At 40.4% G+C, this 23,267-nt stretch overlaps 1 protein-coding gene across 4 annotated transcripts in view; it reads left to right on the plus strand.

Moving 5' to 3' along the window:
* DIP2C (disco interacting protein 2 homolog C) overlaps positions 1–23,267 on the plus strand; it is a 592,419-nt gene that overhangs the window by 565,285 nt on the left and 3,867 nt on the right. For all 4 annotated transcript variants that reach the window (XM_020990358.2, XM_078152493.1, XM_078152501.1 and 1 more), the window contains 4 exons: positions 2,561–2,618; positions 6,536–6,610; positions 8,842–9,016; positions 12,008–12,131. In XM_020990358.2, the coding sequence (XP_020846017.1) occupies positions 2,561–2,618; positions 6,536–6,610; positions 8,842–9,016; positions 12,008–12,131 (432 nt within the window). The remainder of the gene's footprint in view (positions 1–2,560; positions 2,619–6,535; positions 6,611–8,841; positions 9,017–12,007; positions 12,132–23,267) is intronic.

Below are 23,267 nucleotides of genomic sequence, written 5' to 3' on the forward strand. Positions count from 1 at the left end.
CATAGCCCTTATCTCCCCCCAATTAAAGGTTAGTATTCCCAATTAGCATCAGATGTAGATCTAGTCCAAGTTACACCAAACCCACAAAGGAGCTATACCAACTTACTTATATGTTAAGTTAAGATTTACAAAGTGCTTTCCCTAAAATAATTCTCTGAGAAGGACCTAGAAGTACTAGTGTAGTGAGCCCTAGATTTGGAGGCACCAAACCTGGGTTCAGATCTTAAGCCTACCATTTACCATCTCTGAGACTATGGGCAAATTCTCTGGGTGTCAGTTTCTTCAACTATACAATGAAAAATTTGCACTAGATGGTTTCTTAGGGCCCTTTTAGCTCTAAAAGATATGGTAGAGGTAATACAAGTATAGCTTAAGGGTCTCACCTTCATGTATGCCCCACCCCTAGTAGGTACTCTGGGTCAAGGACGTATTTTGATTTATCAAATACACCAAGCAGTAACTCATGAGCTCCCAGTGTAATTTTTTTTTTTACCAAGCCAACTTGATATTACTGGATATCAAACAACTGGATTATCACACCAAAAGATATTAAAGAAAACACATTCCAAAATAAGTTTCAAAGGAAATTTCCCCATACACAGAGAAAGAAGGACATTCTCCATGGATTCCCACACACATTTTTATTAAAAAAAAAATAGGGCTGTGTCCCATCTGGAACCTGCCTCCATTACTACCACTGCTGCTTCCTCTAAAGGAAAACTCACACCATCCAACTGACTGGGTGATGCATTGAACTAGAGGTTTTTCACCTTTTTTAAGTCATGAACTCCTTTGACATTCTGGTGAAGCCTATGGACTCCTTCTCAAAGTAATGGTTTTTTTAAATGTATAAAATAAAATGCAAAGGATTACCAAGGAAACCAATTAAGTTGAAATAAAAATGTAATTTTCCCCCATACAAGTTCACAGAATCCCTGAAATCTATCACCAGGCTAAGAAGCACTGATAGAGGCTGCTGGGCCATTTTGATAGGTGGTTCTTTCCACTGTTCTGGATATCTGCAATCAGACTGTTCTCTCCTACCGTTTGCTAGTGCTCTGAGGTTGAACAAGCCTTCTGCAGCTTTCTTCGGTCACGTGGCCTTTTCTCGTTCTGTAAGGAAGGAGTTTCAGCTATTTTAGCATGTAGCCTCAGGTACTCTCTATTAGGATGTGTGTATGTGATTTAGATCCCAAAGCCATAGCCAACCAGCAAAAGTCTTTTGATTTAGGTTAAATAATTCTTTGGCAAACTACTTAGCTCCCCTCTTTTTTTGGGTACTTCCTGAATGAACAACACTATGGTGTCTTAGTTCCATCATCTGTAGCAATAGTCGTAAGAGAGAAAAGTAACAGAGTCAACCAATGATGGCTGACACTGAAGTGCCTGAGGTAACCATTCACTGTCTGAATTAGAAGATTCTCTTTTAAGGAAACTTCACCCTATGAAGTAGTTGACCTCTTGCTATCTCATTGTTGTTACTGACACTGTGACCATGTTTACTATGATAGAACAGTTTCCATGCTGGGTAGAACTTGGAGGAACTGTACCTTGGGCTGTTTCATCTAAAGCCAGGGGTGGACTGGAGTCAGCTAAAACCAGCTTGAACATGTGATCCTTTTTATACCCAGGAACTCTGCAAATGCTACAAATTAGGGCATGATTTATTATTTTGTTTGTAACAAGGTCATGGGGGAAAAAAGTCAATAATGCTTGAAGCTTGTCTTTGTACAATTTTTTTTTGGCAAGCCAGATGTTAAATATTTGCCAGCATACAACTGGCTAGAATGACAACAAAGGCTTGTTATATAAATGTTAGCTATGATCATGATGATAATGATAATTATGATGATGAGGATGGTGATTGATAATGATGATGATGATCCCCAGGTGTGTTTGCCGATACTTCTAAGCCTGATGAGTTTTCCCTGCAATACCCCTTAGGCCTTATATTCAGTCCTTCCCTTTCAGCAAATGATAGTTGGAAAGTTAGTTGCTCTTTGTACTAAACCACATTCCCTATTATTTTAGTCTTTTGGTCAGGCTGCCACTTCCCATTCTCTTTTGTCTTCACCCTACATTCACTGTTCTCCATTTGTACCCATGCTTTCCATTTCTTTAGCAAAGATGATTAAACATTGTTGCTAAGTTAAGATCTAGGATATAAATGAGTCTAATCTTTTCCTACTCTGGAGGCTAAACGTATTACCCAAATACAGACAGAAAGCAGGATGCACCTGCACTACAACCCACAGAACAGAATCCAGAAGTCCCGCAGCTAATTTGGCATTTCCTAATTGATTACCTTTTTTTTTTTTGCTACTTTCAGGTATGGTCGTACTCTACTTCTTCTCTGCCTATGTGCAACCAAAGTACACTATAGGAGAACATATTCTTTTTCTTCTTAACCCCAATTGCTGTTGGTTTGCCAGTACCATCGAGTTGGCCATTCCCTGAGAGAACCTGCTAGGGACATAACCTGGGACTGAGTGAGAAAGGGATTTAGCAAAAATAGGGGAGGAGAAATGTTCATACATATCTGTTGTTTCTGTGTTTGCAGAGTTCGTCTAGTAGAAAGAGGATCTCCCCACAGTTTGCCCCTCATGGAATCAGGAAAAGTAAGTATTAAAAGAAGATATTGTAACACATAGCAAGTTAGAGGGTGTGTACCTAAAAAGGTAGCATTACTGAATGCTGAATACCTTTGTAGGTTGAGACTCTGACCAATGAAATCTCATGTAATAATTACAGTGAGAATTAGAAGATCCACCATTAGTCCAGTCCTTTCAGGTTCATCTTGCCATATTGGCTGCAACAATACAAACTCCTATTTATCACTAGATACTGAACCATGAACATCTAATTTACTATGACAAGGCCAGGGTGATTTGCTCTGGCCTTGTCATCTCAGACCTCTGTCAAATGGGAACTTTTCCAGAAGTTCTGTATTCTGTACCAAAAGGTCTTCTCACCTGTCTCTGGTCTTTCATTTTGAATTATCAGAACCTTAGCAGAGTGCGTCCTGAGACTCTGCTTTCTTCCTCTCAGATGTCACATCATTTGAGCTTTTCTAATCAACGGCCTTATGCACCAACATATCTCGCTTGAATATATGCTTTTCCTAAGTTGGTTAGATAGCAGCTCTGCATTAGAAAAATCCCCTGATAGACCAAGTACACAACTTGGTGGAAAGGCAGAAGGAAAGAGAGAATGCGGCTATTTGGTGCAGTGGACAGAGCGCCAGACCTAGAGTTTAGAAGACCTGAGTTTAAATGCTATTTCAGACACTTCCAAGTTGTGTGTAACTCTAAGCAAGGCCCTGATTTCACAATTGAAAAGGGGGGACGACAACAGCTTTTACCTCACAGAGTTGTTGTAAAGCTCCATTGAGGCGATACATGTGAAGGCAAAAATACTAGCCATCCTTATTTGAATATTCAATAAATGTTAAGGCCTTGAGGTAGCAGATAGAATGCCAGACTTGGTTCTGCCACTTGTTTCCTGTGTGATCTTGAACAAGTCATTTAACCTCTGATGCTTACTTTCTTCATGTGTAAAATGGGGATAACTATACATATACCTATAGGATTGTTCTGAAAGAGATAACATATACGAAACGTGCTTGATGTTTTAACACTCCTATTAATATTATCATTAATATTATTATGTGCGTGGCACTGGGGTAAATGTTGAAGAGCATATAAGGAAGAAAAACAATCTACTTCAAGGAGCTTTCTAGAAGGAGAAATAATAGCTAACATATTTTAGGTACTCAAAGTGTTTTACATATCTCTCATTTGATCTTCACAATAATCCTACGAGATAGACATTATTGTTATTATTATTATTTTATAATTATGGAACCTGAGGCAGAAAGAAGTTAAGTGACTTGTGCAAAGTCACACAGCTAGTAAGCACCTGAGGCCATACTTGAACTCATGTCTTCCTGACTCCAAGTCCAAACTACTCCTTCTAAGGCAGAGGTTCTTAACCTTTTTTTTTGTATCATGGACCCCTTTGTGAAGCCTATGAATCCCTTCTCAAAATGATATTTTTAAATGCATGAAATAAATTATATAGCACTTATAAAAATATATTGAAATACAGTTATGAAAAATTTTTTTATAAAAACAAATTCATGGACCCTCTGTCCTAATGAGATAGGTACACAAATAACTGTAATATAAATTAAATCATGATAAATGTACAGAAAAGGTCATACAGAGTTAAACAAGTGATTTAAGGAAGGACAAAATGCTTCTGGCTGCAGGTGGTCAGCTTTAGAATATGTTAGGGTATAGCAAATACAAGTGCTTAACCTAATGGGAATCATGTCCCTATTTCATAGATATTCCTTCCACTTCAATCAATCAATCAACAAACATTCATTAAGCACCTACTGTGTGCCAGGTACTGTGCTAAGTACTAGGCATATAAAAGAGGCAAAAGACAGTCCCTGCCCTTGAGGAGTTCACCATCTACTGGGGGAGACGAGACAAAGAAATAAATACTGACAAGCTATATAGGATGAATAGGAAATAATCAACAGAGAGAAGGCACTAGAATTAGAAGGGGTTGGAAAAGCTTCCAGTAAAGATAGGATTTTTGTTGGGCCTTAAAAGGAAGCCAAGTGGGTCAGTAGACAGAGCAGAGGAGGGAGGGCATTCTATGCATGGAGGATAGCCAGAAAAAAAGCCCAGAGCTAAGAGGTGGAGAGGCTTGTTTGTAGAAGAGCCAGGAGGCTGGTGTCACTGGATGTAAGAGTACGTTTCAGGGAGTGGGGCATAAGAAAAAGGGACATGGGAGAGGGGACTAGGTTACGAAGGGCTCTGAATGCCAAACAGAGCATTTTGTATTTGATCTTGGAGGCAATAGGAAACCACTAGAGGTATTGAGTTGGGGGTTGGGGGGGGTACATGTGCTTTAGGAAAATCACTTTGGTGGCTGAACAGAGGATGGATTGGAGTGGCGAGAGACTCACCAGCAGCCTATTACAATAATCCAGGTGTGACAAAGGTGAAGTTGACAGACCTTGACAACAGATTGGATATGAGAATTGAGAGGGGTTGGGGGAATGACTTGTAGGTTTTGAGCCTGAGGGACTAGGAGGATGGCATTGCCCTCTATAGTAATAGAGAAGGGGGGAATATTAAGGAAGATATACCCTTTTGTTTCTGGAATATAAGTTCTATTTCAGATATGTTAAGTTTAAGATGGCTACTGGACATCTATTTGGAGATGCAAGGTTGGAGGTTAGCAGAAAGGTTGGGGCAGGATAGATAGATCTGAGAATCATCAGCATAGAGACAGTAATTAAGTCCATTAGGAGTGTAGAGAGCTGATGAAATCATCAAGAAAAGTCATGTAGAGGGAGAAGAGAAGAGGGCCCAGCACAGAATGCTGTGTGTGGTGTCCCTAAAAACTTTAGAGAACAGAGTATGCAAGAGGTCAATAGCATCACAGGCTGAAGAGAGGACAAGGAGAGTGAGGATTGAGAAAAGGCCTTTGGATTTGGCAAATAAGAGATCAGTGCTAACTTTGTAGAGGACAGTTACAGTGCATGCTAAGGTCAGATTCCTCTTCTGGTCATTAAAAAACAATTACCTCCTGAGCTACTAGCACATGTCTGGGGTACACTTCACCTTCAGACATTGGCCACCCCAATCCCTTTACTCTAACATGTATTGCAGAAGCAGCTTTCATCTACAAATCTCATCCCCTGAAACAAAGGATTACATTATAGTATGTATAGCTGAGGAAATCTGGGACTACTTAACACAGCTCAATTATTTTATAGATGAGGCAGCTGAGGTCCACACAGGTTAAGGGTACAAGTGTACACTTGCCCAAATATACTCAAGGATTAAGCAGAGGACTTGGGATAATGGGTTTTAGTCTGAAAAATGATCTTTAAGACCTGCAGTTACATAAAAGGAATGAGCAGGACGGTATAGTGAAAAGAATACAAAATGTGAAGTCTGAAGACAGTGTCCCAGATCTAATAATTATTAACTTTCATAACTACGAACATGTCATTTCCAGCCTTTGAATCTGTTTCCTCATCTGTTAGATGTTTATCCTGCCTGCTTCTCAGGGTTGAAGAAATTCTTTGCAGACTATAAATCTGCATAGAAACATGTACTATTATTCATTATCATTACAGATTTCTTGATTTTCAGTTTGAAAATTTATATAACAAGATCATGTGAAATGAGGGTTCCCTGTTTATTCATTCACTCTAATTGAAATATTTAAGAATATATCTTTAAGGTAATATATTTCTTATGCATCATGAGAAATGTATTACGTAGTTCTGGACTCAGGCTCATCAGCTTCCAAAAAGGAAGAAAACTAACCTCAGAAAGGACAGGTCTAAGAACATGCATATCTAGCATCAGTGTAAGAATAAGTGTGTTTTCCTGTTTGTGCATTTTACCTATTTGCATGTCTGCTGGCCTTCCTCTCCTCTCCTTCCCTTCTTTTCCACCTTCTTTCTTTCCTTCCCATCAATTGGATTTTGTTTCTTTCTCAATAGATCCTCCCTGGAGTCCGTATCATAATTGCAAATCCAGAAACAAAAGGACCCTTGGGAGACTCTCATCTTGGGGAGGTAAGTAATAGAATTTGTCTTTTGCAAGGCCTTCCGTCTAAGACCAATTTTTCTTCTTCAGACACACATACTCTATTCTCCTTGAAACCAGGGAGGACCTTTTCACACATGCATTTGATCTCTAATTGGAACCTCATGAACGAATGAGAGACTGAGCCAACAAATAGCCCCCAAAGGAAATGGAGCTTGGGAAACGCACTACAAAGTCTGATTTGATCAGATCGGGAATACTTGACGGAAGAGTCTGTTAAGCTACATATAAGTCTGAAACAGAGTTCCAGCTCTTCCTCAGAATAACAAAATGTCAGTTCCTTAAGGAAGTGTGTGAGATTCTTTGTGGGATTCCATCATGATTTAAACACACATTTGGCTGTAATAATGCACAGGAACTGGAGGGGTGGGTGTGAGAGAATCTCTTTATTCCTCATCTCTCTAGACACATTCCCCTCCTCCCTCTTGATTCTCATATGTCTCCTGCCCTCACTGGGAACTCCTCATATGCAAAAAAGATTTAGAAAGGTGACTGAAAATAATGATGCTGCAATTTAGAATTGAGACACGGTGTATCACTTAGGAAATGGTGGCCAGTGTGCTAACTAGAATGCAAATGATATAGTTTTTATTTCAGGTCATAAAATAAATGTCCTTCAAAATTTGCAGTTTATGTTAGGGGATAATATTTGGTATTTATAATTTATTTAGGGAAAGTAACCATGGAGGAGACAAATCGTGAACATCTTACTTTACCCATTTTTTTCCTTGTAATAACCCTTTAATTCATGATCAGATATTTCCTAAACTCCTTTTCCTTAAAGGGCTTTTATTGGCTCATTCCTTATTCATATGTGAAGATCTCTGCAGAGTTTATAAACCTGCACGTGTATTTGAATTCAAGTGAGAGGAAGGTCTTAAGAAAAATGCTTAGTTAAGTTTCAGTGCCTACCATGGGATACCATAGTTCATGACCACTGCTTGGAGTTTGGAGGTATAAGTGTTCAGTGCCAGGAGCCAAAAAATGTTGGCATGGTTTCTATTTTGAGAAGCAGCATGATGAAATTGAGAGAGCATTGAGCTTGGAGTCTGGAAGATGTGGGTTCCAATCCTGCTTTGGAAACTTGCTCACTGTAACCCTGGGCAAATTACTTCTTTCTAGGCCTCATTTTCTCATTTATAAAAAGAGGATGTTGAAATAGATGACCTCTCAGGTCCATTGCAGCTCTAAAACTATGATCCTACTATGATCTTCTTCCCCACTTACAAAGTAAACACATATTCTTGGTTGAAGAGGCAAGCCAGTTTATCACCTTGCTGCAGCTGGGATTAATTCTTGGGGTTCCTGGAGCCTACCTTGGGAGCAACTAGCTATTAATCAACCAGCATGTATTAAGCACCTACTTTGTGTCAGACACCAAGCTAGCTACATGCTGGAAGGATACCAAGACACAAACAGCCCCTTGCCTTAAGGAGGTAACACTCTATAGGGAGAAATAACATGTAAGCATATGCAAAAAAAAAAAAAATGGAAAAAGAGATCCCTTTGAAAGTGGCAGTGGGATAAACAGGAAATCACCCTAATAGACCCTCCAGCAGCAAGAGCCCAGGATTCCTCCTGACCCCTCTGTCTGATTTATTCAGTGTCTTGGGAAGTCTGGGGACACTTACCTAGTCCTGAGTCTTTCTCTTTCATGTACCACCATACTGAGAAGCCTCAGTACAGCATGTTAGAGTGGTAGGAGCAGGATGGTCTATTAGGCCATCCAGAATATTTGCACTCCTTGAGACCATCTATAACAAAGAAATCCACATCAAGAATTGGTTTCTGCTTGCAAAAATGATTCCATTATCAGCCACGAGTGGACACAGAAGTTAATTATGTAAGGGATCTGAATACAGTGAAAAATCCCACTTTGATAAAACAAAATTAGCAATCACACTAGGATACCTCTGAATATGCTTTTGTCCACTTATATTTTCTTAAACTCCTATAGGGAGGGACCTTTGGGGAAGAATTTAGCCAATAAGATGAGCAATACTTTTATTGCAGGAAGCTTTACATATTATAATATCCCCCAAAGCCTAGAATGAGATTAATGAATCAGCCTTTCTCAATCCAAGTAAATATTTAATTAGAATTTTTTTTAAATAGTGAACAGTTCTCATAAGATACCTGCCTAGGTCATTTGAATAAAGCTCTGGTCAATTTTATGTTTTGTTGTGTTTTGCTTAAACAGATCTGGGTTCACAGCGCTCACAATGCCAGTGGCTACTTTACTATTTATGGAGATGAATCCCTTCAGTCAGATCATTTTAATTCAAGATTAAGTTTTGGAGACACACAGACTATTTGGGCTCGAACAGGCTATTTGGGATTCCTGAGGAGAACTGAACTTACAGATGCCAATGGAGGTGAGCATTTTCATTATGAGTCCAGTTCAGACAGCTTCCTCAGAACAGAAAAGACACATTGCCCAGCAGCTGGCCCTTTTATTATTTCCCAAGTATATCAGACCTCTACTTTTCCAACCTTCCTTTGGACTCGATCCCAGCTCAAAAAAAAAAAAGAGCTGGTCCCACGCATCAATGAGTACCTGCCCATTTGCCCCTTTGGGTGGCCCACGATGAATAGACTGCAAAAGACCTTTGAGAGAGCGCAAAAAAAGTAACCAGATTTGCAAAACATGAAGAATTCCTGTAGAAGACAGCTGTGCCCTTTTAGGAGTTCACCGATGTTATGCAGTACAACACTGGGTGTAAACCTCAGCCTTGTTTGCAAGAAGGCACACTCCGTTTAAAACTAATGAGGGCACTTAAGCTATTTAACGAACTTAGAAGCATCTGCTTAAGGACTTGAATGTTTCCAAAACTCTGCATTAAAAAGGCTCCTGGTGGATGGCCTTCTTGCTAATTCTGGACCCATTTCCCAACCTCTCCCCCCAGATGCCTGCCTAAAATAGAAACTGGCCCTTACGTTCCCACAGGACAGTAACTGAGGTCCTGTTTGGCTCTGCTCCTTCCTCAGGGTAATTCAGCTTGTCATCTTCGCCCGGGGAAAATGTCCCATACCCAGCCCTGGCAGGACCATCTTCCTAAAATCTGACTGCTCTAGTATATAAGACGCTGTTCTCCAGCCACAGCTTAAGGGAGGGTGTCCTACTGCCCCCTAGTGGATGGAATCAGACTTACCAGAGTTTTTTCCCCAGTTTGTTTTTCTAGAAATGTGAAAAATGTGATTTTGAGAGAGGAAGAGACAGCTTTATAAGACAAATCGGCCAGATAGAAAGCCATTCTGGCTTGTAAATGAGCTGAAGCATATAGTTATCTACATGTCTCATTAACACCCAAACCACTCAAATTGTTGAGACAGTTGTGATACCTGGGTATTTTTTCATCTCTGTTAGGAAAAAGTGTTTAGTTTCGTTTCCTGACATTAAGACATTAACATGGCACTAAAAACTTAATGGGAGCTGAATAAACACACTTACAGAGTCCTTGATTCAACCAACAAATTACATTGGGAGTTCTGAAGATACATAAACTATTTGGGTTTCAACGAGTTATTTAGGATTCCTATAAAAAAAATCAAATTTACAAATAGAAACAGAGTTGAGAAACTGCACATTGACTCAAAGCTGAATGGCATTCCCAACATAGTTCCTTGATACTGGGTCACTAAGCCTATGTTTTAGGATCCCCTTTCCTTACCATGATGTCCAAAGAATACGAGGGCTGTACCATCCCTCCACAGGAATGTAGAAGGATATTAATAACCATGTATGTCTGAAGTCTTCTATTCTTATTATCCTATGTTAACCTAGGAAAGATTTGTTTTCCTAGAGGATGCTGGTGGCATGATGGATAGAGTCCTGGGTCTGGAGTTTGGAAGACTCTAGTTCAAATCCAGCCTCAGATACTTACTAGCTGTGTGACCCTGGTGCAAGTCACTTAATTTCTGTTTGCCTCAGTTTCCTCAACTATAAAATGGGGATCATAAAAGCACCTACCTCGCAAGGTTATTGCGAAGATCAAACGAGATAATATTTTTTAAAGTGGTTAGCCCAGTGCCTGGCATGCAGTAGACAACTGTATAAATGCATGTACTTCTCTTTCATTTTAGTTGTTAGTTGGTCATTTTTCAAAGGGAGGCTTTCACTTAACACTTACAAGATCAAGGATATATTTCCTCACTTTCAAAGAAGCACATAGGACATTGTTTTGTTATTCCTAAGTGAGCTGAGAATAAATCCCTCAATGTGAGCCCTCAAAGTACAGTGTCTCCCGAGTTAAATGGAATCTGGGCACAACATGGTAGATTACCAGACAGGAAATCAGGAGACCTGCTTCATTGTCCTGATCCTGTCATTAACCAGCCCTGTGACTTTGAAGTCACCTGCTCTTTTTTCAGCCTCCATTTCCTCATGTGAAAAAATGTTTGGTGTTAAGCCGAATAATTGCCAAGGTTCCTTGGACTCATCAGAAGAAGAAGAAGGAGGGGAAAAAAAAAACACACTAAGCACCCATCAGGGATTTGGTAGTGTGTAGCAACAGGTGCAGAAAGAAATGAATATGATCCTTCCTCTCTCAGCCCTGAAATCATAAGAGGAAATTTGACTTGAGTAAAGATCAGCATTCTTGGGGGGAGGGGGAAGAAGATGCTGAAAGTAGTGGTAGTACAAAGCCTGACAAATTCAAGGCATCTTCAATGAAAGGATTTCATAGCATAGAGCATCCGATTTGGAATCAGGGGACCTGCTTTCAAATCCGGATTCTGCCATTGATTAGCTGTGTGACCTTCAGCAGGTCACATCTCTCTGGCCCTCATCTTCTTCATATAAAATGGAAAGTTTAGGTGCCGTGACCTCGAACAGCCCTTTTAAATCTGTGGTTCTTTTATCATTCCTGTTGCTTTCCTGTGCCCTGTAAAAGCCCTCTCCTATTAGGAATCCCAACTGGTGGTTGTTTCCTTTTTATTAGAGAAAGCAACACTCCCAATCTAGTAAAGAATTAATTCAGATTTAGTTTTTAAACATTTTACCCAAATTAACTCTAAAGGGCATATGAAGAAAGACTCTACCTGCCTCTAAAGAAAGAACTGATAAATAGAAGTATGTGCGGAATAATTTTATATACACACACCTATTTGTGTCTAATAGGAGCTATTGGTAGAGTGGGGGGGGAGAAATTTACACGATAATGTATATTTGAAAGGAATAGCAAGTTATGCGCAGTAGATTTGCAGTTTCATGTACAATCATCTTTTTTTAATATGCTACATTATGGAAATGCTTGTTTTGTTCCTTAAAAAAAATTTTTTTAAACAATAGAAAAAAAAAGCAAATTGGACTGTGTAATCTTGATGACATACATCTGCTTCTTTTCTCCTCCTGGTTCATAAAACAGAGCGTCACGATGCCCTCTACGTTGTGGGTGCATTAGATGAAGCTATGGAGTTGCGGGGAATGAGGTATCATCCAATTGATATTGAGACATCAGTAATCAGAGCCCATAAGAGTGTCACAGAATGGTAAGTAGCAAAGTGTGGAGCTTGGAGCTTGCATTATTATGAACTATAATGAAAACATTTTTCCCCTCAAGATGGTAGAATGTTCTTACATGCCAGACTATTCATCCCAGTGGCAGAATTTCTTCTCTTCACAGAAAAGGGAGCCCCAGATTCCAGTCCCACCTCAGACTCACAAGCAGCATTTGACCCTAGGCAATTGAAACTCCCTGCATCTCAGTATCCTCAAATGTAAAATAGGGATGGCATTACCAACTTCATAGTATTGTTAGGATGAGCAAATGAGAAAATGCAAACCCTCTAGCTGCCATATAGATACCAGATACAGTTATTCCCAAGAAACAAGCTTCTGCTTATCTTCTCAGACAAAGCTATTAGAGTGGGGCTGGGTAGGGGATCAAGCAGTGACCTCAGTTTGGATCCATTAAAGGTCAGCACTATGGCACAAGCTCCAGAGGGACAGCATAGTGGAGAGCTGACCTTAGGAGTCAGGAAGGCCTCGGTTCCTGTCCAGCTTCACACACACACACACACACACACACACACACACACTGTGTGATCCTGGGTAAGTCACTTAATCCCTCAGTGTTCCCCCAGGTAGCTCTGTGAGGCTATAAATTGTAAAGAGGTAGGTGATCGGCCTTGTTGGATAAAAGAAAGTCCTCGCCAAATGGTTAGGATTTCCTCACCAAATTTCTTTGGTTTTCCCTGCACTAAAGAAAGCACAGGTCCATTAAAAAAAAAAAACAGTTAAGGAAAACCAACTAATAGTCTATGCCATTTTTCATTTTCATTGTTTACTTTGGACAGAAAGGATGGGTGCCTTAACTTTAATAATTTGGAGCTTGCACTATCCATTCTATTCAACCTAAAGCTGTTTGGTTTTTTTTTAAGTTCTCTTCATTTTCATTATGGTAAATGTTTTCTTGGTTCTAGTTTCTTCATTCAGTGTCAGTTCATTCAAGTCTTACCATGCATCTCTGAATCCTTCCTGTTCCTTATTCCTTACAACCCAGTAATACAGGGTGTCCCAAAAGACTTAGAGCAGTTTTAAGTTATTACAAGCTTTTGGAGCACCTTGAATCTCATGACATTCTCCTGCCACAATCTCAACCACTCCTCTTTTCACCCCTTTGCTATTACAAATATCACTGCTTATTAATATTTTGATACATCAGGGTCCTCTTTCATTGATAAACTGGGGTATTAATCCAATAGTGGGACCTTTGGATCAAAGGGCATTAGCCATTTAGTAACATTCCTTTGATAATTTCCAATTATTTTCTATAACTGTTGGACCAATTCATAGTTTTCCCCCTCCTTGATTTAGTGTCTTTGTTTTGCTGACACCCCATGGACACTGAAATTTTCTACCCTTTGCTATCTCTGCTACTTTGATGGATACAAGGTCATCCCTCAGAGTTGTTTTCATTGCCTTTTCTCTAATCATTAGTGATTATGAGCAGTTTTCCAAATGGCCGAAGCAAACATTGTAAAACACTGGTGGAAGTGAGCCTTAATAGAATGACTGGGGAAGTCTTGCTGGGCCTTCAATTATAAACCTTTATTTTTCTTGGGGTTAATAACTTAACAATAAAAAAGCATTCCCAGCTCAAAGTTAATATATCATGTTTTACCTGGAACTAATTTTATTTTTTATTACAGTAAAACTTCTTGGTAACGTCTTCCAGGAGGCCAAGTTTTGTTAGGTTTTGGAGGGAGGTTTTTGGCTTTAGAAAAACATGATACAGAGGATTTAAAAAAATATATATGAGCTGTCACCTGGGGTCTTTTAGGTTATGTGGGAAAATGTTGAATGTGGGGGAGGGGAGAACATGATGTCAAAGTTTTGCTGGAGGTAATTGCAAAGGAAGGGTTAGCTGAACGTGACCAAGGATCCCCTTATGCCCTGCAAAAAAACAAACAAAAAACCAAGTACCTATTTTGGATGCTCCCTGTTATTGTGTGTGCAGTAAAGCAGCTTAACAGGTTACAAGTCCATAATGGGGCCTTGGCCCAGTTAAGTGCTTTAAATATTTACCTTCCCCAGAGGCTGGGGCTTTGGTCTATCTCTAGTCCATTTAATCTGCTGTAAAGTGCCGTGTATGCTAGTGGCACTTCATAAATAGTAATAGCCATGGTGGATGACTGAGCAGCTGCTTTTTTAATATTTGCATCTGTACTCCATGCTCACCAATGTGATTAAGTAGTATACAGCAGGTTAAGAGCTAGGTCAGCCAAGTTTGGTGGATTTCCCCATGCAGCTAACTTTTCCAGCCCAGGGACATCATATTAGAGCCCGATGATTAAATGAGGGATTCAGTTTAATTAGGGATTTCTTCCTCCCCCTAGATCCTTTAGTATTAGCTCCAGGATCAAATGTAAAATACTCTGTTTGGCTTCCCAACCTGGCCTCTTCTTCCTGTTCCAGTCTTTCTCTATGGTACTTTCCTCTACATGTGTTACAACCCAGTGACACTGGCCTCCTTCCCCTTCCTCGAACAAGACACTCTAAATGTGTGTCCCCCTTGTTTGAAAGGTTCTCCCTGCTTCCTTCTTAATTTCCCTGGGTTCCTTCAGGTTTCAGTTAGAGTCTCTTTCTTTTTTTTTTTGGCAAGGCAATCGAGGTTAAATGACTTGCCTAGGGTCGCACAGCTCGTGAGTATCAAGTGTCTGAGGGAGTCCCACTTTTGCAAGACCAGGAAAGCCTACTCTCCCTTCACGATTGTGCCATCCCTCCAAAGTTCCCTTCCACCTCCCCTGCACATTTCCTGTATGTACCTGGCCCCTTAAGATCAAGGACCATATTTTTGCCTTTCTTTGTGTCCTCCGTGCTTAGCATCAGACCTGGCATGGAGTAAACTCTTAATAAATGCTTGTTGACTGACTGATTGGCAGGGAGCAGGGACCCCCAAGCCTCTCACCTGGGGCAGGGATTTAGTAAGTTTGGCCTCCAAAGCACAGGCACCTCCTTGTAGGGAGGTGTAGGGAAAAACAAACAAAACCACCCAATGGGAAAATTCTGGCATCCCTCCTTAAGTCATTTCTTATTCTTGAGGACATCGCACCAAGGAGTACTAACGGCTTCTTTTGAGCCCGTGGATTTACAGTGGGTGTCCTTGTGTTCATCACCATTCACAGTTCAGTCACCAAGTATGTGTTTGGCAGGTCACAGTAGCTGGAGTTTGCAGAGTAAACTGTGTAAGCCCACTCATCTCAAAAAGAAAACCCTGAAAGAAAATCCCCCTCATTGTCAAAGTATTCTTCTCCCTGCTAGACTCAGGTTCTCTCTTGTTTTAAAAAACCCATTAGATGTCAGTCTAGTCACTAATTTCCTTTTTTTGTGTTTCTAAGAAAATATTTTCAACTTGAATATATTATCTTCCTCCATGTGTTTCTATCCAGTTTTTACAACAGCACCTAATTCCTCCATGAGCTCTGCCTGTCTGGTATAGGGCATCCGTACGGTCAAGTTATTGAATTCTATGCCATGATTTCCAAGGTTAAGTGTAGAAATAACTGATTGTTGCTGACCTACAGAGATTCATCTTTGGGAGAGTGTAGATACATACCTCGAACATAAGGTTCTAGAAGATTCATCCTGATCTCTTTTCAGAATAAATCTGAGGCCTTGAGGGGCAGAGTAGGAGAAGAGGCTTTCTTCTCTCCACCTCCACCCTCAGCCAATAACTGGGAAAACCCCAGCAAACTGAACCCTAACCCCTTCTTGCCCTCTTCTAACTAGGCCTTTGACTCTGAGGTCAAAATTCGCACACACTTCAGGACATCACTTGGTGATATGTTGGTCCTTTTTAAAAATGAAGGATCAACAACCTTTTCAGCTGATGACTGGAGTTGAGAAATCTAGACTATCCCTGACACACCCAGCTCACCTCTGAGCATGCACTTTCAACGTATTATCAGTCAGTCAATAATACTATTTATTAATATTAATTATGTTATTAATTAATAATTATTAATATAAATAATGAATATTAAACACTTACTGGGAGTTATTCCTAATGCTAAGTGTTGGAGAAACACTTGATCCCTGTCATCAAGGAGCTTACATTCTAGTGGGGGAGACAATATTCAAATTACTATGTACATACAAGAGATACACAGTGTAAATGGGAGGTTATTATACTGGCAAGGGGCTGGGTGAGGAAGACAGGGAGGCCTCAGACTTTCATAAAACAATCCAGAGAATGATTCCAGCCAATCAAATCCCTTTTTCATCATCAGCCAGATATTTTTTTAATTTGTATAATTTTGTCAGTTTCCTTTTTTCCTTTGTAAAGATACAGCCAAGAAGCAGAGAGCTTGTAATTTGATTTTCTCAAGCTATACTTTGCAGGTGATCTCATTTGGGAAGGAAACATAGGGATAAGTCATCTTTTTTTATTTTGGACTCAGGTGGCCCAGATCCAAGTGAATTCAGGTTTTGTAGGAGTCCTCTGGACTGCTCCACCATTTTGGACATTTACCACTGTCATGGCAGTTGGAAAGGTTCTCAGGTTTTTGTCTGAGCAGGAACCCCCTCTGGCTTCATGAAAAGCCCAGGTATGGGGCAGCTAGGTGGCATAGTGAATAGAGAACTGGCCCTCGAGTCAGGAGCACTTGCATTCAAATCTGGCCCCAGACACTTGACACTTACTAGCTGTGTGACCCTGGGCAAGTCACTTAACTCTGAATGCCTCACCAAAAAAAAAAGCCCAGGTATAAATGAATACCTGGTCTGCTTTAAGATTGTCAGTCAGTAAACAGATTATGAAAAATGTGTTTTATTTCTCTCCCATCCTCCCACTCCTTTGAAAATGAGACCTTTAAGGTCAACATACCATCCCTACCCCTCCAGCTGCTAGTGCTTTTCGCCACCTAAGTTGCCTTGTATATGTTTTGTCTTGCACACATGCACGTGCACACACACACTCACGCACACATATTGCCCTACCATTTAGAATGCAGCTTCCTGGGAGAGGGACTGTTGGCTTTTGTCTTTGCATTCTCAGAGCTTTGGAAGATGCTTAGCACATAGTAGGTGCTAAAAAAAAATGCTGGATGATTGATAGTTTACTTGGTTCCTCTGTGAACATCAAATACCTGAGCACTCAGGGCCGTCACCCACCACTGAGAAAGCTCTGTCCTTTTTTCCCATCCATCTCCTACGTGTGTAGACTTTGGGCCACACTGTGCCCATCCCTCTCATTTCTGCTTAGAGGCAGTGGTGCCAAGAGGAATATATTAGCTCTGAGGAAGAAAACCCAATATTCTCACCCCAACAGCCTCCCTTGTGTTCATTATTCAGTCTAATAGTGAAGAGAGCTAGTTTTTAATGTAGAGATTTAAGGTTTGCAAAGTGTTTTACATGTGTTATCTCACTAGACCCTCACATCAGCCAACAATCCTGAAAGGTAGGGAAGTGCTTTCTGATCTTGAGGGATAGTTTTTTGTATAAGTTTGGTAGGGACTGGACAATGTTTCTTCCTAGGAGGAGAAAATCTCTCCAGTGACGCTACTCAGTACCCTCCCTACAACTTGAGAGTCTCTGAAACACAGAGAATAGAAGTCAGTATGGCTCTCTTGAACCCAGGTTATCTTGATTCATGAGTCAGTTATCCATCCCACTACACCACGCTACATCTCCATAACATGGATATTTGTGATTATTTTACTCCTAAAATTAATTAATATCCTTTGTGTCCTCATTTACTTGCAAATTCTGTGCAGTCTGCTAACTTTTCAGTTGTAATGGTAAAGAATTAGAAGATCCTTGCATCTAGTGACTCTCCTTTTGGGGCCATACTTTGGAGCAGAGCTTCTTAAACTTTTCCTCCTCATGACCCCTTTTAATTTGGGTAGGTTCAGTGGGAGTTGCATGGTCTGAGGGCATTCAAAGTGCCAGTTGCATTCAGAACTAATGCTTTGAGGCGCAGAGCCAAGATGGTGGAATAAAATCAGTGACTTGCTTAGGCTGTCCCCCATACCCCTCAAAATACCTATAAAAATGGTTATAAACAAATTCTAGAGGAGCAGAACCCACAAAAAGACAGTGAAATAAATTTCTAGCCCAAGACAGTCTGGATGGTTGATTGGAAAGGTCTATTGTACCAGGCTGGGAGAATAGCACAGTGTAGCATGGGCCAAAGACCAGGCCTCGGCAAACCTGGAGCAGCCCTCAGGGGACTGAATCACAGAGAGCTGTGGTGGTTTCCAGACTTCTCAACCCACAAACACCCAACACAACTTAGAAGGTCAGTGGGAAAGTTCTGTCTGACCCAGGTGAGAGAGGAACTCAGTCCCAGCCTTAGTCCCTGTGCAGCCCCAGGGTGGAGGCTGCTTCCAGAGTTCTCAGCCCACAGACAAAAGGGAATCAAGTGGCTGATCTGAGGGGGATTGCAGGAATCTCTTTGCTGCTCCTGAGGCAGGATTCTCTTGCTTTGCCTGTGCTGGGATCTGGGTCACAGTTCTAGGTGGCGGTCCTGGGGAGAGGAGGAGCCCTAGCATGATAGAGCTTGTGGCAGCAGTGAAGAAGGAATCCTCCTCACAGTTCCAGGGCAGAAAAAGTGCTTGTGGTCACTCACAGACCAGAGCCCAGGCCAGGAAAAGAGTAAACACCTGGCCCTTGATCATACCACCTTGTAAGAAATGAAAATTTACAGGTCCCTAGAAGTATCTCTGAAAACAGCTGCACAAAACCCCCGAAGCTTGGGACAGTACATTCTCCACACTGGAAGCAGACCCCTACCTTAACAAAGAGTTTAAAACTCAAGTAATTGGCTGGGGAAATGAACAAACAGTGCAAAAAAAGTCAGACCATACAATCTTACTTTGGTGACAAAGAAAATCAAAACATGCAACCAGAAGAAGACAACCAAGTCAAAGCTCCTACATCCAAAGCCTCCAAGAAAAATATGAATCAATCCCTGGCTATGGAAGAGTTCAAAAACTATTTTGAGAAGCAAGAGAAGTAGAGGAAAAATTGGGAAGAGAAATGAGTGATGCAAGAAAATCATGAAAAACAAGTTAACAGCTTGCTAAAGGAGACCTTAAAAAAAATACTGAAGAAAATAGCACCTTAAAAAAAATGGACTAATCCAAATGGCAAAAGAAGTCCAAAAAGCCAATCAGGAGAAGAATACCTTAAAAAGCAGAATTGGCCAAATGGAAAAGGAAGTCCAAAAGTTCACTGAAGAAAATACTTCCTTAAAAATTAGAATGGAGGTACAGCTAGGTGGCACAGTGGATAGAGCATTGGCCCTGAAGTAAGGAGGACTGAATTCAAATCTGGCCTCAGACCAAACACTTAACACTTACTAGCTGTGTGACCCTGGGCAAGTCACTTAACCCCAATTGCCTAAATAAGTAAATAAATTAGAAAGGAGCAATTGGAAGCTAATGAGTTTATGAGAAATCAAGAAATTGTAAAACAAAACCAAAAGAATGAAAAAATAGAAGACAATGTGAAATATCTCATTGGAAAAACATCTGACCTGGAAAATAGGTCCAGAAGAGATCATTTAAAATTATTGGACTACCTGAAAGCCATGATCAAAAAAAGAGGCTAGACATTATCTTTCAAGAAATTATCAAGGAAAACTGCCCTGATATATTAGAACCAGAGGGCAAAATAGAAACAGAAAGAGTCCACCAATCACCTCCTGAAAGAGATCACCAAAGGAAAACTCCTTGGAATATGTAGCCAAAATCAAGCCAAATATTGTACCCAGGTCAAGGAGAAAATACTGCAAGCAGCCAGAAAGAAACAATTCAAGTATTATGGAAACACAATCAGGATAACATGAGATTTAGCAGCTTCTACATTAAGGGAATGGATGGATGGATGGATAATAGATAGACAGACAGATAGATGGAACAGAGCCATGTTGAATATGAAGGGATGATATCTAGAAATTAAAATTAAGGGGTGAGAGAGGATTATACTGGGAGAAGGAGAAAAAGAGAGGTAGAATGGGGTAAATTATCTCACATAAAACAGACAAGAAAAGGCTTTTACAGTGGAGGGGAAGTGGAGGAAGGTGAGAGAGAATGAATAAATCTTATTCTTATCAGATTTGGCTTAAGGAGGGAATAACATACACACTCAATTGTGTATGGGAATCTATCTTACCCTACAAGAAAATAGAGAAGGGGATAAGAGATGGGGGGGGGATGATAGAAGGGAGGACAGATTGAGGGAGGAGGTAATCAGAAGCAAATACTTCTGAGGAGGGACAGGAAAAGAATAAAATAAACAGGAGGAGCTAGGGGGAGGGTGGGATAGGATAAAGGGAAATATGTTAGTTTTGCACAACATGACTACTATGGAAGTGTTTTGCATGATTATACAAGTATAACCTGTATCGAGTTGCTTGCCTTCTCAGTGAGGGTGAGTGGGGAGGGAGGAAGGGAGAAAATTTAGAACTCAAAGTTTTAAAAACAAATGTTGAAAATTGTTTTCGCAAGCAACTGGGAAATAACATACAGGCAATGGGGTATAGAAATCTATCCTGCCCTATAGGAAAATAGAAGGGGAAGGAGATAAAAGAAGGGAGGGTGGTTATAGAAGGGAAGGCAGATTAGGGGAAGGGGTATTCAGAATGCACACCATCTTGGGGTTGGGGGAGGGGTGAGATGGGGAGAAAATTTGGAACTCAAAATCTTGTGGAAGTGAATGTTGAAAACTAAAAATAAATAAATGTATAAATGTTTAATTAAAAAAAACGTAATGCTGCAATGAAGTTGCATGATGTAACATGGGAAAGAGTTGCCAGAACTGCCTCTGATTCATTACGCCTTTGATTTTGAATTAATTTTTGGTTGTTGCGCATTCAGAAAACTTTTACTGTTGCCAAATTTTTCTTGACCCCATATGGGGTCCTGACCCACAATTTAAAAAGCACTGCTTTAGAGAATGTTGCTTAACCAGAGCATTTTTCCCCATTAAAATGCAGAACAAGATATCCATCTTCCTTCAAACTAAGTCAGCAAAGCGTCAACCTGGAGCAGATTTTTATGACTAAGTTTTATATTGGTTGGGGGAAAAAAAAAGAAAGATGATAATTAATACTGCTCATTATAAATTGCTATATTTCAGGGTTTAGTAATTTCATTTTCTCAAGCTGTACTTTGCAAGATGATCTCATTTGGGAAGGAAACATAGGGCTAAGTCAGCTTATTTTTGGACTCAGATGGCTCAGATCCTAGTGAATTCAGGTTTTATGGGAGTCCTCTGGACTGCTCCACCATTTTGGACATTACCACTGTCATGGCAGTTGGAAAGGTTCTTGGGCGCCATTTCTGGAGCCTCCCAGATAAGTGGTCATCCAGCCATTGTTTGAAGACCTCCAGGGAGAGGTGATATAGTGGGCACATAATCAGGAGGGACCTGGCTCTGACCCTGAAGATTGATGTTGGAACTTTGAACAAGTCTCTGGTCTTTTCTCTCGAGCCCTTTTTTTTTCTATAAAGTGGTATAACAGTGTTCACACTGCCATGAAGCTCAAGTGAGACAGTGTGGAAATGCTTTGTAAAATTGTTGTAGCAGAGGTCCTTAAACTTTTGGGAGGACCAGGTCTCCTTTAGCAGTCTGTTGAAGCCTATGGACTTTTTCCCAGAATAATAATGTTTTGAAATTTGTAAAATAAATAGGGTTTTAAAGGAAACCAGATAGCTAGGTGGTACCCTGAATAGAATGCTGGACCTGGAGTCAAGAAGACCTGAGTCCAAATCCTGACTCAGAAACTATCTGTGTGACCCTGGGCAAGTCACTTAACTCCCATTGCCCAACCAAAAAAACAAAAAACAAAAAAAAAGGAAGATTCCTCTTCCTGAGTTCAAATGTGACCTTAGACCCTTACTACCTATGGACCCTGGGAAACTCACTTCACCCTGTTTGCCTCAGTTCCTCATCTGTAAAATGAGCTGGAGAAGAAAATGGTAGACCACTCCAGTATCTAAGCCAAGAAAACCCCAAATGGGGTCATGAAGAGTCAGACAGGATTGAACAATTGCAAACCTTAAATCACTACATAAATGTTAACTAAATACAGACACACACACATACACATAAAATAAAGATGTAATTTTTTTTTCACATTTAAGTACATAGATCCCCTGAAATCTATCCAGATTCATTGGGGGCCTGTGAACAACAGGCTAAGAAGTATTGTAGAGATTGATTTAATGTGAAAATTCTTTCCACGAAAGAAGAACAAAACTAGCCTCTAGCTTAATCCTAGAACATTAACTGCCTGAAGCTCAGAAAGGTTAAGTGACTTGCCCAGGGTCACACTATACCACACTACATCTCTAAGTGCTACTTAAGCACAGGACATTGTTATTAGTATTGCCTAATAAAAAATCCTGTTCTGATGCCTCATCGTGTGGCAAGGAGGCAAGTCTGTGGCTTGTGGCTCTAGAAGGCCACCAAGCTGGATAATGGATTTCGTGTTTTTTGCCGATGACCAGCTTGGCTTATTTTGGCTTATATTTCCTTCAAAAGTCACCTCAAGCGCCATGTGAAGCCTTTCTTGATCTCCCCCACTGCTAGTATAAATTACCTTTGATTTATGCCAAAAACTAAAATAAAATTGCTCAACTGTTCATACTCTCTAACCCAGTGACCTATATACTGGCATCTATACCCACCAAGGAAGTCAAAGACAGAGTATTCATAACAGACTTCTTTAGCTGTAGGGAAAAAAAAAGTAGGTGCCCGTGGATTGGGAAGTGAATGGCTGAACAAACTGTGGCATATAAATGTAAATGAAATGTTAACTCTGCTATAAGAAAAATTTTAAATATGAGGAAGTTATAGGGGGCAACTAGGTGGCACGGTGGATAGAATACCGGCCCTGGAGTCAGGAGGACCTGAGTTCAAATCCAGCCTCAGACACATAATACTTCCTAGCTGTGTGACTCTGGACAAGTCACTTAACCCCAACTGCCTCACTAAAAATCACACACACACACACACACACACACACACACACACACACACACACACACATATACATATACACATACACACACACACACACATATGGAATCTATGGAAACAACAGGGACGCATGAATTGGAAAGTGAAGAATGCAGAATAAGGAGAAAAATGTTACTACCATCACATAATTTGAAAGA

The sequence above is a fragment of the Phascolarctos cinereus genome, unplaced genomic scaffold (genome assembly GCF_003287225.1).
Source record: "Phascolarctos cinereus isolate Bilbo 61053 unplaced genomic scaffold, phaCin_HiC Scaffold_1;HRSCAF=81, whole genome shotgun sequence".
In the NCBI taxonomy this organism is placed as follows: Eukaryota; Metazoa; Chordata; class Mammalia; order Diprotodontia; family Phascolarctidae; genus Phascolarctos; species Phascolarctos cinereus.